A 16,266-nucleotide genomic window follows, 5' to 3' on the forward strand; every position below is an offset into this window, starting at 1 on the left:
TTGTTGTTGCTGTTGTTGCTGTTGTTGTTGTGTGGCTCCCATAAATAAGCATCTGCAGTTGAGCCAGCTTCTTGTAGCGATTGTAGCCATAAGTATCTCATCCTCATGATACAGATACAAATCTCTCCATCTCCAGCTCTATCTCCAGCTCCATCTCCAACTCCATTTCCAACCTCCAGCTCCATCTTTGTACCTGCAATTGTATCTGAATCTGAATCTGCATTTCTTCCACCGACTGCCAAGTCATTTAATGGTCAAATCATTTCCCATCGAACTCAAGACACTCTCCAAATGCACTTCTATATAGTATTTAATTTATTTACGATGTTATTTTTCTATAATGAAGCTAAAACATACAACTTTATATGCACTTAAAAATATAGTTAATTATAGAGCTTAAATTTAAACCGATTTATTTAAGCAGTTCATATTAATTAGACTCATATAAGTAGTAAACATTTAACATTTTCAATTATTTTCATGTTATTAATATATTATATCGTTATACCAAATACATGCTTCGGTATTTCATACTTTTTTCGGTATATAATAATACCACACTCTTTCTGTTTTATTAAAAATTAAGAGCGGGTATCTCACAGTCGAGCACACTCTGCTCTAGCTTTCTTATCTTATCGAGGCTCTCTTTTCTCTTAACTCAAATGTAGTATTAAATACTAGATTTAATATAATAAATAAAAAATGTATATTAAAATTTGAATAGCTTATGCTTTTGGTGCTTTGTATTCAATGTAATTCAATCTAATTTTGTATTATATGAATAAGTTTTAATGTAGATTTCAGAATTTATGTCATATTCATGAAGTAAATATATAAATCATATTACAATACTCTCACATTATAATTAAGTTTGTTTAATTTCTAGTTCTAAGCCTATTTTATTAAAAAAGGATTAAATTATTAAATTAAAAACGAAGATTAAATATTAAAATTTTCTAAACAAATTTGAGTTGGATTAAGGCAAAAAAATGTATTTGATATCCACTAATTACGTATTTTCATAAAAATAGTAACATTTCAAAGATCCTCTGATTGATTTATTTTAATGAATATTTTAATAATTCAGCAGAGAGATTACATTGAATTCTTTAATTGTTAAGACATCTGTAATAATAATGCGTGTTCCTTATTTGTTATTTGGATATATGTATATTCAAATTCCAGACTATGCCAATTAATATAGCATATAAAGGATCATTTAAATGATAGTAATTGGATGCATTCTGTGCAGTCGTAAAAGCTGTGGAGTGGGAAGAGGAAAGAGAGGAACCTTGCCTATAATATTACCAATTGCAAAGCCTAGTTAATTATGCGTAATTGTTGAATCACTGAGTGGAAACATGATGCCTCATGCTGCAACGAAACGAATTATTGGAACATATTTATGGAGTTAACTCCCCCATTGGCAAGCCGAAGCAAGCGACTCTCCCTCGGTATTGTCCGGTTGCTGGGCAACGCTTCTTTGCTGGCTGCTCAAGTTGCCTGGGAGTCGCGATATGCCCTTGCCCATGGACACGACGATTGCAGGGTATTGGGTATTGGGTTTCAGCCCGCCGGCTGAAATATATCTGTTCATAAATTTCGCGCCCGTGAAATCTGTAATATAAAAATTGTCTACTGTCTGTTATTTTTTTTGTTTTTTTTTGTTTGGTTCTTTTATGATGTTGTTGTTGGTTTTGTCGCTTTACTTCTTCTTCTCTCGTTTTTTTTGTGGGTTTTGAGAGAGGAAGCTGCTGCTTAATAGACCAAATATTGAAACGACTTGGCACACGGGGGTGTCTCTTGTCTCCTGTCTCTTGTCTCTGCAATGTGTGTGTGTGTGTGCAGGGTGGTTTCATCACCCACCCTCTGCTGTTTCCCCTCCTCTCACGCAATTCCTCTTCGAGCATTCGATGCTGTATAATGGGCATTTCATAGACCATTGACCAGTGGGCGGGGTGCGTGGGCGGAGGCGGATAACAGCGGTCGCTCCAGCAGCTGATTAATTGGGTTCCATGATGCTTCTGGCTACTCTCTCTCTCTCTCGTTGTGGATGCTGCTGTTGCTGCTGCTCACTTGCTGCATGCGTTTAATACGTTTATTAATTACATTCCGGCCGACATTGTCGCTGGACATTGGCCAAGGCACGAAAAATGTTTTGCGAAAGGTTCAACAATGCGTAAGTAATTGACACACACACACACACACAGACGAGTGAGCGAGATGGCTAGCGATGCCTTGGCGACAAATTTAAGTTCATGTCTCGCTCTAGCGTTCGTCGCTTTGTCGCCACCCTGGCGCCACCTATCGCATATTTGTGCCAATTAATTTGTTAAATAAACGCATTTGTCCCCGACGCTGCTGCGTCGCGACGTCGCTGCCGCTGCTGCTGCTGCTGCTGCTGAGGCGTGCGTGCGCGTTAATTATGTGTGTGTGTGTGTGACAATGTGAATACGCATTTACATGTGTGTGTGTGTGTGCACTGGTATGCGTGTTAGTTACGGCTGCGTAATTGCAGAGAGCAGCTCACATTAAGCAACGTTCTGATCCCCACCTGACCAATTGAGTGAGCCTAGAGGGGGGAGGGAGGGAGAAGCGGCTGCTGTATGGCTGAACATTTCTTATTAATTGATTGGTATTGGCAATTGGCGCAACTGCTGCAGCAACAGCAGCAGCAAACGGCAGCTGGCGACTCCTTTTTTAATTGAATTCCACGCTCCGCATTTTCCTCTGTTGTTCCCCAAACGCATTTTCATAAATCAATTTTAATTGTAGGTAATTATTGGTAAAACTTCTCTTTTTTTTTTTTGTTATTGCCGCTGCTGCTGCTGATTTCCATTTCTCCCCAATCGCTTGCTCTCGGCAATCTGTGTGGCATCATTAATTGTGCTGAAATTATTATCATAATCGGTCCATTTAATCACTGTTTTTCCAGCAGTTTCACACTGCCAACACTCCGCTATCCACGATCGACTGCAGTTCGACAAATTTACGTAGCTTAGCTTCATATATTTGTTTGTTTGCCAAAGACTCACTTAGCGGCCTATATTGGCGGGCATAGTTGTGGCTGTTAAGCGAGGATAATTTATAAGTAAAATGTATTTTCATTAAAAATTATTAAGATAAATGCAGTTTGTCACATTTTTATACCCGCTACCCATAGGGTAGAAGGGTATTATAACTTTGTGCCGGCAGCAAATGTATGTAACAGGTAGAAGGAGGCATCTCCGACCCTATAAAGTATATATATTCTTGATCAGCGTCAACAGCCGAGTCGATATAGCCATGTCCATCTGTCCGTCTGTTTGTCCGTCCGTCTGTCCATATGAACACCTAGATCTCAGAGACTATAAGAGATAGAGCTATAATTTTTCGACAGCATTTGTTATGTTTGCACACAGATCAAGTTTGTTTCAAATTTTTGCCACGCCCACTTCCACCCCCGCAAATCAAAAAAATCGAATAACAAGCGTAATTTTTAAGCTAGCTTTTTTAAGTTGCGAATTTTGGTATATACAATGGTATATATATATATGGTATATTTTGAATGGTGTACTATATCGATATACTAAATATACCGTGTGTTATATTTTTAGTATTTTTACAATATATTCGGTATATTTTGAGAAAAATACCACAAAATATATTTCTGTTATTCAAAATGGGTAGCGGGTATCTCACAGTCGAGTACACTCGACTGTAGCTTTCTGACTTGTTTATCCTTCTATTCATCACAACAAAAGTACCTAATTACCCATTCTTTTAGAAATATAACGCTTACCTACAAATTGTTTTACCTCACTTAACGGTCACTATTTATTCATTCGTTTTGGCAGTTAAGCAGAGATTATGTTGCCGTGGGTTTCCCTTTAAGATTTTCTATTTCACATTAACGATAACATTGTTGGAAGTTAGCAGTTTGTTTTATTATGTCTAGTATAAAACTATTGTGCGCATTGTCATCAAATTTCTTAAGTAATTTAATGATTGTGTAAGTGAATCACAAACAGCAGCAATCAGAAAAGCAGAAACAAGTCATACCATTCATAAGTCAGCGTACGTAACTATACTATAACAAAACAGCAATAAAAAATTCATAACAAAAGCAAATACGTCTGAACCTAAATCGAATATAATTTCAATATACTTATTTGCCTTTCTTACATTTTGTTGACCAATTCTTGCAATTCATCTGTTCTTTCTTAACTTTGATTTCATTCATTGACGTCTTTCTTTGCTTCGATATGTTTCATTTTCTAAAAAATATATTAGTTACTTATTATTTGCATCGACGTCAATCTCTACAATAAATTCAATTGTGGCAACAACACTTTTTTTAACCTCGTACTCAATGTCTAATCACGCTTCTATTCGCATTCCAATACATATTATTTAGTAATAATAACAAGGAAGAAAGCTACAGTCGACTGTAAAATACCTGTTACACATTTTCAATAAAACTTAAACAGTGAAAAACAAGTAAGAAAGCTACAGTCGAGTGGGCTCGACTGTGAGATACCCGCTACCCATTTTGAATAAAAGCAATATATTTTTGCGGTATTATTCTCAAAACATACCAATTAAAAAAAATTTTTGGGTATTATTATTAAAATATACAAAATATACTAAAAATACTAAAATATAACAAATGGTATATTTGGTATGTCGATATAGTACCGCATTCAAAATAGACCATAGACGGCACAATATACCAGATTGTCAGCAAAAGCAAATTAGACCCCTAGTAAATACAAAAGTATTTCTTTAATAACTTCGACAATTTTTATCTGATCGCAACCAAATTTTCAGCAATCGTAAATATTATAGTTATTATTGCCGTGGCAAAAATTTTAAACAAACTTGATCTGCGTGCAAACATAACAAATCCTGTCGAAAAAAATAATAGCTCTATCTCTTATAGTCTCTGAGATCTTCATACGGACAGACGGACAGACAGACAGACGGACAGACACACAGACGGACATGGCTATATCGTCTCGGCTGTTGATGGTGATCAAGAATATATATACTTTATGGGGTCGGAGATGCTTCCTTATACCTGTTATATACATTTCCTGCCGGCACAAAGTTATAATACCCTTCTACCCTATGGGTAGCGGGTATAAATACTAAAATACTACTGCATTGAAAATATATCAAACAACTGTTTTTTGCAATAAAAAATGATTTCATAAATAACTTTTGCAATTTTTATCTTATCGCTTTGTTATATTTGTTGATGCTGATTAAGAATATATATATACTACATATACATGCGCTTATCGCTTTTAATTCTGAGCGTATATAAGACATTTTTGCGTTTGATTCCAATTCCAGTTTGTACTTTGAGAGGAATGGAGAGAAAAATTAGACGGGAAGAAATCTCAAGCTACCTTAATGATCAATTTGTAATTCAATAAATTGCTCAATACGCGAAATAATGTTAATATTTTATTGTAGTATATTGGATGTGGTCACTATTCAATTGACTACAAAGGAACGTTGGAGGATGGAGACGTAGTGATCAAAGCAATTAATGTAATCGATGATAATTTGCTGTTGATCAAGAAAGAAATTCGCATATTGCGATCCGTTTATCATGAGAATATTGTGGAATTTGTTGGCTATGTGATTGACTTGCCCAAACTTTATTTGGTCACAGAATTCATCGGCTCATCTTTAGACAAAGTAATCCATAAGAGCACTGATCCATATACAAATGACCAGGCCATTAACTGGATGCTCCAAGCAGCCAAGGTACCTACTATAAATATGAATATATAGTGAATACTAGGATTTATTAAATTTGTATATTTTCTAGGGTCTTCACTATCTGCATAGTTTAACGCCGAAGCTGATTCATCGTGATGTACGGCCTCATAATTTGATGATTGATCAAGAGAGAAAAGTGCTTAAGCTCACGAATTTCGCCAATACGAATATAATGGGAAAATCAGAAGCTTATCTGTACATGGCACCTGAGGTAAGCTTAAAATAAATAAATACGATTATATACATTGTAACTCTTCTTTTCTATGCCCAGATTTTCGAAGGTAATCGATTCACTGAGGAATGCGATGTGTTTAGCTTTGGAATAACTTTTTGGGAGGTTCTCAGTCGTAAGATTCCATACAAAGATAGTCCGTCCAATATGCTGACTTTAAAAAAAGTGACCCAAGAAAGTATGTGCACATTAATTACCAAAATTTGTTTGATTCCATTCATTTTTTATTTCATTTTTCAAGATCTTCGACCCCCATTGTTGGATATATCAGAGTGTCCAGAGCATATAAAAGTGTTGATAGAAAGCAGTTGGAGTCCCCAGCCAAAGCAACGGCCGAAAATGAAGAAAATTATTGCTGCTTTATGAAAGAGCTTCATTAACTGGACTCTATATCTATTTATAGTGTATATATCCATGAGCTGGACTCTACATCTATTTATATATGCTGTCTGTTGTAAATAAAACGCTGGTCGAATGGATTCAACGATCTCTACATCACTAAAACTTTGTATCATATTATACATTTCACTGGTTCGTCCCATCCTTGAGTACGGATCTCTTGTCTAAAATCCCCAGTATAGTGTTTATCAAGATAAGATTGAGTCAGTGCAGAATCAATTTTTGATATTTCCTCTTTGTAGTTTAAACTGGAACCCTAATATTAGATTACCGCCTTATCGCAGTAGACTTTTATTACTACCTTCCTTCTCTTGCTGACCGTAGAACTATGCAAGTTGCTGTTTTCATTCAGAGATTAATTAATGATGAACTAGATTCTTTGGAGCTGTAAAGCAAATTAGTTTTGCAGTTCACTAGGAATTTTCTTCCTCTTCTTATTTCACGTAGAACTACTAACTTTGCTTTGCCATAATCTCTTCTTTCCTCCTGTGTGTGAATTATAATAATCTCAATAACGTAGTTTGCTTCAGTAAATCTATTCCTCTGCCTAAAACCTTATCATTAGCATATTTATCGAGTATTTAATGGTTTTCTATCTTCTTGTACATATATCCGAACATATTTTGCTTCCCTATTAATGTAGTATTGTATTACTAAGGTATTTACTTAACTGTACAGCATCTTTTAATCTTTATTCGCGGTTTTCGATTTCGATTTTGTTCGCGCGTCAACAAGTCCGTATCGTATTTAGTACGACAATGTCCAAATAAAATCAAAAAAATAATATTGTATATATTTATATCGTTGTTCTCACTTATCAACTGTGATAAATATTTTAACATTTCTGATATAATGAAGTTTTCAATGATTATTCACAGAAATCTTAGCATGAATTTCAACCAAGTTTCATCAAAGACATGAACCATCTCATGAAATATGCAACTAGTTCGTTAATAAACGCTAGATGTCGCTTTAGATATCAAAATTTTTGCCGTCATATTCGAGCTCTGATTCATTCATTTCTCTGACTAATGTCATCTAAGAGTTTAGTTTTGCATTTATTGAAAATGTGTAGCGAGTAAATCACAGTCGAGCACACACGACTGTAGCTTTGTCTTAGACAGTCAATGTTATAATAATTTATAAACAATTTGACAGTAAACATTTTGAGCTGCATAGATCTGAAGCAATAATTTTGTTGAGTGTGTCCAACTTCAGTCAAACTTTTTTTTATTTTTTATATTTTTATATCAACACTGAATATTTTGAAAAATAACGTTGATGGAAAAAGAGATCATTTATCATTTTAATAATATTCACATTATTATAACATTAAGAAAATTTTGAAATATTTTGAAAATTGCAAATATGTATTAACATTTGAAATAGATAAGATTTCTATATTTTAATGACTATTAAGTAAGAGTTAAGAGTTTATTCCATCACTCTGAGAATTTCAAAACTTTTAATAATTTGTATGGAAATAATTGAGCAACAAATTGTGGGAATAGCTGAGAAAACTGATGACTGAAATGCAAAGAATTAATTTACATATTCAAAATATAAAACCGAGAACATTCAGAGTATTCATTTACATATTCGAATAGGCAAGAGCCATAAATTGATGGCACATTTGATTGGCAAACTGTAAAGATACCCGGATGATTGCTGTTCAGCTGTTCAGCTGTCTGTCGAGCAGGACTAATTCAATAAAAAACTTTCTTTTACTGTTACTGCGTTGCTCGGTTGCTCGGTAATTTGTCATAAGTATTTTTCATATTCGATATTTCACATATGCCAGAGAGAGCAGTCGTATTTTATATGCGGCACTTGGCCAATTGCTCCAAGGAGGCCAATTGAAATTGAAATGCATGTTCTCGCTTTAGTTTGAGTTCAAGTTTCATGGCCACTTGGTGGGGAGAGCAGACTGAAGTTGAAGTTGATATTGAAATGCTGCATGAATTTGTGGCAACTCCTTCTCCTCTTGCTACTCCTTGAGCTCAACTCTAAGACTCTGCTCAGCTACTTAGTGGTAGTAAATGATGCTCTTTGTCTTGGACTTCACCTTAACTCGAGTGGCACTTGCCTAAATGACCACTTGCCTTGCTCCATCTTCAGCTTCTGTCCTGTAACCCTAAACTCTTGCTTGGTCCTTACTCCTTTCTTGATGCTGTTGCTGGGGCACACCATCTGTTTCCATCTGCTTCATGTGGCACATTTCACATTTCATATTTGCGGCAATTGCGAGCACAGTTTGTGTTCTGCCATTTGTCCACAGCTTGCCTCCCGTTTTCCTATCCTTTTTTTTTTGTCTTTGCTCATAACCGGCAAATACAAATGGCCAAGTTTATGGCTTGGCCATTTCAATTTCATGCAGCTTGACCACCACATTTACAAAATGCTTTCCCTCCCCTCCCATGACCCTCTCACATCCCTCTCTCCACTCTTCGGGCCTTTAAGATACTTGAGCCACAACTTTTTGCTCCTTACTTTCTCAATTTCCACAAGGCACTTGAACACTTCTTCTGCTTCTTATGCGCTTCTTATTCTCGTTTTTTTTTTTCAATATGCTCGCCGCATAGTCCGTTGGCTGTTAGTTGTTCAAACTTTAAGTATCATTGACCTTTTAGGGGGGCGGTGGTGGGTAACAGATTTGTGGTGGGCATGGCAGCGACGATAGGCGCAACAGTTGCCGCAGTTCGCGTTAAGCGGCGACGGCCCAGAAAATTACCTTAAAACATAAACAAGGCGAAGATGGAGATGGGAGAGGGGGAGGATGGGAAGAGGTGGGTAGGGGAGGAGGGGAGCGTGCCAAGCTACGTGTGAAAATAATGAGCAGGCGTGCTTAGCACAATACCAGCAACTGAAAAGGTGGCGATGGGGGAAGGGGGGGATACCAAAATGAAAGGGGTGAGAAGCTGAAATCCAAACAACAAAATCGTTTGTTGTGTGAGTGAGCGAGTCTTCGCGTGTGTGTGTGTGTGTGTGTGTGTAGTGAGAAAAGTGCAATCGAAATCCCAGGAAAGTCATTCTCGTGAGTCAGGCTATATGTGTGTGTGTGTGCATGTGCGTGTGTGTGTGATCCATCATTCAGTGGCTAAACAAACAAAGGCAACGAGAGCAACAAAGAGAGCAGCATCTAGAGCAACTTGGACGTTAATTTGCCGTCGCCGTCGCCGTCGCCGTCGTCGCTGAAAATAAAAATTAATATATGCCGCAACACGTTTTCACTTCCCCAAAAGAGACAGAGCGAGAGCGATAGAGAGAGAGACAGAGAGTTATACGATTGAAATAGAGTAAAAGAGAGGCGAGTGCTTGTTGATTTTAAGAGGTAAAGAGTGGAAAGGTGGAGCAGGGGAGGGGAAGGTGGAGAGCAGAAGAGTTACGCAGCTTCAGTTTTGAAAATAGTTTCCGCTGAAAAGCAAAAGAACTTGCCACGCATCCACGACAACAGCAACAACAACAACAGCAACAACACAATAGCCAATCGAACCCCTTCCTTCTCCTTCTCCGCCCTCTTATTGCATGACTCAGCAAAGGCCACGCCCACTAATTACGTGTAGTGCGAACAGTGGGCGGGCAACAAAGAAGTTAATTTGATTTGTATTCCTGCCACTTGCCTGCCACTGTAAAGTAAATGCATTAAGGATGCACTCCCTCTCTCTCTCTCTCTTCCTCTATCTTTTATCACTATCTCTCCTTTCACTACCTTTTGGCAAGTTTCATGCTTCGCTTTGCCAAACCACTTCGCTGGCAACTAGAAGAAGTGCAAGTGTCATTTTAAATCCAAAGCGAATGCCAGAAAAAAAAAACAAACATAAAATAAATCGAAGCTGAAACTATTCACTGTACGAAAAAGAAGAAGTAGATAAAGAAGAAGAGGAAGTGGAAGAGGAAGAGGAATAACAACAACTTCAGATGCAGTCGTGTGTCTATCACGTCCATCACTTCCTGACATTGTAGTCTTCATTTGAGCACCAAATGAACTCGCTCCTGCACTTGAAGTATTTACCGCAGGGCAAACTATTTCTTTGTCTGATCATCTACTCTTTATACGTACATATATAGAATATATATACTCTATAGTACTACATACTTTAGCTGATTACTAGAATTGACTTGTAAGCACTCGCTTTAATAGCATGTTTAGCAAGAAGTCGCTAACGATACTTTATTTGCAAATCTGTTAATCTCATAGTATAGTATAGTATAGTATAGTATAGTATAGTATAGTATAGTATAGTATAGTATAGTATAGTATAGTATAGTATAGTATAGTATAGTATAGTATAGTATAGTATAGTATAGTATAGTATAGTATAGTATAGTATAGTATAGTATGTATAGTATAGTATAGTATAGTATAGTATAGTATAAGTATAGTATAGTATAGTATAGTATAGTATAGTATAGTATAGTATAGTATAGTATAGTATAGTATATAGTATAGTATAGTATAGTATAGTATAGGTATAGGTATAGGTATAGTATCAGTATAGTTATAGTATAGTATAGTATAGTATAGTATAGTATAGTATAGTATGTATAGTATAGTATAGTATAGTATAGTATAGTATAGTATAGTATAGTATAGTATAGTATAGTATAATATAGTATAGTAATAGTATAGTATAGTATAGTATGTAATAGTATAGTATAGTATAGTATAGTTAGTATAGTAGGTATAGTATAGTAATAGTATAGTATAGTATAGTATAGTATAGTATAGTATAGTATAGTATAGTATAGTATAGTATAGTATAGTATAGTATAGTATATAGTATAGTATAGTATAGTATAGTATAGTATAGTATAGTATAGTATAGTATAGTATAGTATAGTATAGTATAGTATAGTATAGTATAGTATAGTATAGTATAGTATAGTATAGTATAGTATAGTATAGTATAGTATAGTATAGTATAGTATAGTATAGTATAGTATAGTATAGTATAGTATAGTATATAGTATAACATAGTTCTATTATGTTTTTACGAAGCATGTTTATAACTACAACTGCGATTATTTACAATCATGACTATGATTTTAGTTTTATATCTTTTTTATGAAAACCTTTAAACACTTTTCTTAAATTTAGTTGGCAGGTAAGGAAGCTTGAAGACTGAGTCTGAGTGTGAGTGCGAGACTGCTTAAGAATAAGATATAACGATATCCGAGCGAACTGTAAACAAAGCACAAACAGCTGGAAGAGTGTCACACGAAATGAGCTGTCGACGTCGTCGTCGTCGTCCTCGCAGGATGTTTAGACGTGTCTTACGGCAAGCTTGCGACAAGGAGAATGGAGAAGAGAAGAGAGGAAGGGAAAGGAATGGGAGCAGTGAAAAGGGCAACAACGATGAGACTAGACAACGCGACGAGATAATGTGCAAACTATGCACAACAGCACAGCATTGCAGGCACAGTGGGGCAAATGCAATTGCCGAGTGCTTGGCGCTTGCTGCGAACATTTCAATCGAATGCGAAATAATTTCTTAAGAGTCTCGCTTTGGTGAAAGTGTGAATCTGTTGAGTTGTTGATCGAAAATCAAAGGATGCATTCGCTCGACTGCCCTTGCCTCTTGTATGTGGAACGTGTGAACTTAACTCAAGAGTCGTTTCCCCCTCGCTCGCTCGCTTCTTCTTTCTCTATCTCTTTAGCTGTCTCTAGCGATTTGAACGCATTGTGCAATGAATTGCATTTCGTTTTTGTTGCAGTTGCCGCATTCGTAATGAAGACAAGTTCCTGCCGAAAAAAAGAACATGAGACGACATGGGAATGGAATGGAATGGAATGGGCTGGCACGGAACGGAATGGAACGGATCAGGTCCATGTTTGTTTGTTTTTGTGTGTTTGCCAGCTTGTCTAACTGTTTGCCAACTGTCTGGGCCAGCAAACAGGCCAGGCAATAAAATAAGCAACAAAATGAAATGAAATGAAATGGCTGCAGACATTGGCATCTTGGAGACTTGCCACCAGTTCTCCTCCCCTTTCTCTCTACCGCTCTCTCTCTCTCTCTGCTTGCAGGTGCAGCGAGGATATATGAAGCTAGTTGAAGCCCAAGGACTGTTGTTGTGGGCGCATCTTCAGTTCAGTTCAGTTCAGTTCAGTTCAGTTGAGTTTTGGGTTTCTTTCTATTTTTCTCGCCTGTCGCAAATAGTAAAAATATTTACCAATAGACATTGGCGTTGACGTTGGCTGGCGATGCTGATGCTGATGCTGACTCAACTATCCCACTCAATCTGCAGCCCTCTTTCTCTCTCTCTCTCGTTCTGTGTAGCTGTCTCTTTCAGTCTCTTGACAGCTAACGAGTGGCCTTTGAGCGGCACGTTCGTGTTTAGACTCTTAACACATTTTTCGGTTCGCTTTCATTTCGACTCAAGTGCAATCAGCACAAGGAGATGGACAGCAGGACAACAAACGGGTCGCGGACACTCTGCTTCTTGGGTTAGGATGCGACGGGATGCGATGCTATGGGATGTGGCTGCCTCTGCGTGGCACGTAGCACGTTGTCTCGCCCAGACAGTTTGCAAACACAAGACACAACGCAACTGAATACTGAGGATGCGGTTTAGGGAATGGAAGGGAAGGGAACGGAAGGGAGGGGGAAGGGAATGAAAAGAAGAAAGCTTTCACTTGACTGTGCGTCGTCCTGCGACGGCTTCCTGCGTCCTTCCTTCCGTTGGGTCTTCAAGATAAAAACTAGTGGATCAGCAGCACTTAATTACATGAAACGAAAACTGTTAACATTTCGGGCAAAGGATATTGAAGCAGGGAAGCAGGGGCGGGGCTGTTGCCTCAGCTTGATGCAAACCGGATTAGAAGGGGGTCTAAGTGGCCAGGCCATTGTTATGGCCTAGGCTCATAAAAGCATTGAGTGATGGCATGTGACATGATAATCATCGTCAGCACAATAGACAGAGATAGGCTAAGACACACAGAGAGAGAGAGAGAGAGAGAGAGAGAGAGAGAGAGTAAAACGTTGATGCGTGCAGTCATCAAATTTACGGGGCGTGGCCGGAAGTGTTAATTGACCTAATTGCTGCCCGAGCGATTGAAAAGTGCAAATGTAATCTGGCATAAATAAGTATTGCAATATTTATGCGACAGTCATCAAGCTAAAGAGAGAGAGAGAGAGAGGGGGGGAGGGAGAGAGGGAGAGAGAGAGCAATGTACTCAGTGACCCACAAAGCCAATGGCCAAAATGGTTGAGAGGGAGTCGAAGAGAGAGAGAGAGAGTTGAGGCTGCAGATGGAGTCGGAGTCGGAGTTGAAACCGTTGCTGAAGCTCTGCGTTCGCAAGTTGTATAATCTGATGCGATTTTGCGATTTGTAAAGCGAACAAACAGAGAGAAGCCGCTTTTAAAAATGCAACAACAGCAAGCACCGATGTGTATGGGGGGTGGGGTGGGTTGGAGATGGAGATGGAGAAGGAGCAACAGCAGCAGCCGCATCAGGCAACTGCCATAAAAGGAGCTAAAGTACAAATCGTTGTCACATGTGAGCCGCATTTTTATGGCCGCCGGCTTGGGAATTTCTGCTTGTGCCGCCTCCTGCTGTTGCTGTTGCTGCTGCCCCCTCTCCCCACCACACCCCACCCCTTGTGCTTGTTGCTGTGGCATCAGGAATTTATTGTGCACGCTGTAAATGGTCAGGAGCAGGCAGAGTTTTGGGCATCCCATCTTCAATTCAGTTGCAGTTGCAGCCTCACACAGCTCAGCCAACAACGTCCTGTTGCCACAAGCCGCAAGCTGCTGTTGCTCCCATTCAAATGCGCAACAGGTCAACCTGCAACTTGCAACTCCAGCAACTCCAGCAACAACTGAGGCTGAAGGCGCTGCAATTTTTATTGCTTTCACAAGAATCGCTCGAGTTGAGGCCCTTAAAAGGCCACTCGCGGAATGCATCTCGGGGACATTGCGGCTGCGTCTTGCAACATTGCAGCACAGCTGTGGCACAGCGAGTTCGAGGGGAGCGCAAGATGATTCAATTGATTGATTGATTGATTGATTGATCGCCTACCATTGCCTCCACCTTCTGTGCGCCAGTTCACAATGCCCAACGACAAACGACAATGCTTCAAAGCATCATCAGCAAGCAGCAGATAAGCGACTCCCCCCCACTTGCCACTTTCCACTTGCCCCGCTTGCCCCACGTCTCTGTTTGTTGTCGCTGTCGCTGACGTTGAAGTCGCGTCTGCTGTGCCTCCAATGTTATCAGCAAAACAGCTTGAGAATAACATACTTACTCTATATATAGTATAGAGATCTCGTGACGTGAGCAAACTCAGTTCCATGCCATTGTTGATGAATCCATTATTCGAATAGTTCACAAACAGAGCACCAAAGGAACTACTTACTCCCACCGTCACCTCCATCGCAAAAGTAAACTGTATGCATCAATACTTCTTTCACAATGTCTGGAAATTTGAGTGGATTACTTGCAACCTGTGAGTTAATTAACAGCTGGCGGAGTAACAAATACTTTTTAAATAAATTGCTTAGTGAGAATTTGAATTTGAATCTAGAATTTCAAATATTATAAAGTACAACATCATAATCTCAACAATAGAAAGTGTCAGTACTTTCGAAGTACTCTGAATCAGCTTAGAAATTTTTATTAGTATAGTTTTTATAGTGAGCAGCAAATTAGGAAAACAATATCATTATTAAATAGGTTTTTTTTTTTTAGATTTATTGATGTAATAAGGAATTTAGCCAGTAGAACAGCATCATTTCATCAACATACTATAGAGAACTTATTCATGAGAATGTTGAGTTTAAGTTAGTAGAAATTAGATTTCTACACAACTTGTATGCAAATATATTCGGACTAACAGAGTGTGAATAATTCCTCGATTATAAACAACTTTGGAAACATTGATTGATATTGTTATTTTAGTTCAAGTTCTAATTGATTTACGGATAAATAACATTTTCGTTGACAATGCTAAGAGTAAATTAATTATTGTCGAGCCAAAATTGCATATTTGAATAAATGAATTCAATTGGAAATTTTTAAAATCAAGTAATCATTTATAATAACAAGTTTTATCAAAGAAAGTTTAGTTTTTTAAGCGGTTGCTGTGTTATCTTTTAAAGACAACGCTTTTGTTTTTGTTATCTCTGAATTATGCTTGGATAAAACAGAAAGTAGAACTAGTTCTTTATTGAATGAGTGCTCATTAGCATCAAGTGGCGTCGCACAGTGGTTCGTTGCATTACTTAATATATAAATACAATAATATTTCTTAAATTTGAAATCATAAATAAAATAATCATTTAAGATTTCCCACTTGCGAATGTTATATTTTTTCTTAATCTTATAATTTAAAAAAATATAATAATTTCAGTTTAAAAATAAATCAAAACTATTTAATCTTTAAAGAATCTGTTGTCAAGAAGAATACAATTTATTTATTGCTAACAATTTCACTGCTAAATTCGACTTAAATGAATAAATTAATGATTTTTGGCCCACACACAATTTGTTGAAAATACAAATTTTAATTGTTTAGACAATCTTTGATATTAGTTGTATTTATTATTATTAAATCATTTGGTAGTGATGCATTTATGTAATTGTTATAAAAATCAGTTATGTGAGTAATTAATATATATTTTCGATTGAGTTGAGTAATTCTTAAATGAATTTAACTTGAAATTAGAAACTTAATAGAACTTGTGCCACTGTGCGACACTCAAATAAGGTGAACAATCGTCGACTGATTAGCAAAAAGCAACAACAAACGCTCAGCATCCAGATGCGAGTTATGAGCTGGCAGGCAAAGTCCAAACATTGATAAGAAGAGGCAGGTTGAGAAGATGACGATTTCACTTTCGAACCTTTTGCACATTGCTCTCGGC

At 37.5% G+C, this 16,266-nt stretch overlaps 1 protein-coding gene across 1 annotated transcript; it reads left to right on the top strand.

Annotated features, from left to right (window-relative positions):
• Positions 1-5,316: 5,316 nt before the first annotated feature.
• On the top strand, positions 5,317-6,481 carry LOC117569755 (putative mitogen-activated protein kinase kinase kinase 7-like). Its single transcript, XM_034251051.2, has 5 exons — positions 5,317-5,408; positions 5,461-5,757; positions 5,822-5,983; positions 6,044-6,182; positions 6,246-6,481. Exons 1-5 carry the CDS (start codon positions 5,355-5,357, stop codon positions 6,368-6,370), a joined length of 777 nt encoding a protein of 258 aa, XP_034106942.1. The 5' UTR covers positions 5,317-5,354; the 3' UTR covers positions 6,371-6,481.
• Positions 6,482-16,266: the final 9,785 nt, after the last annotated feature.

The sequence above is a fragment of the Drosophila albomicans genome, chromosome X (genome assembly GCF_009650485.2).
Source record: "Drosophila albomicans strain 15112-1751.03 chromosome X, ASM965048v2, whole genome shotgun sequence".
NCBI classification, from domain to species: Eukaryota; Metazoa; Arthropoda; class Insecta; order Diptera; family Drosophilidae; genus Drosophila; species Drosophila albomicans.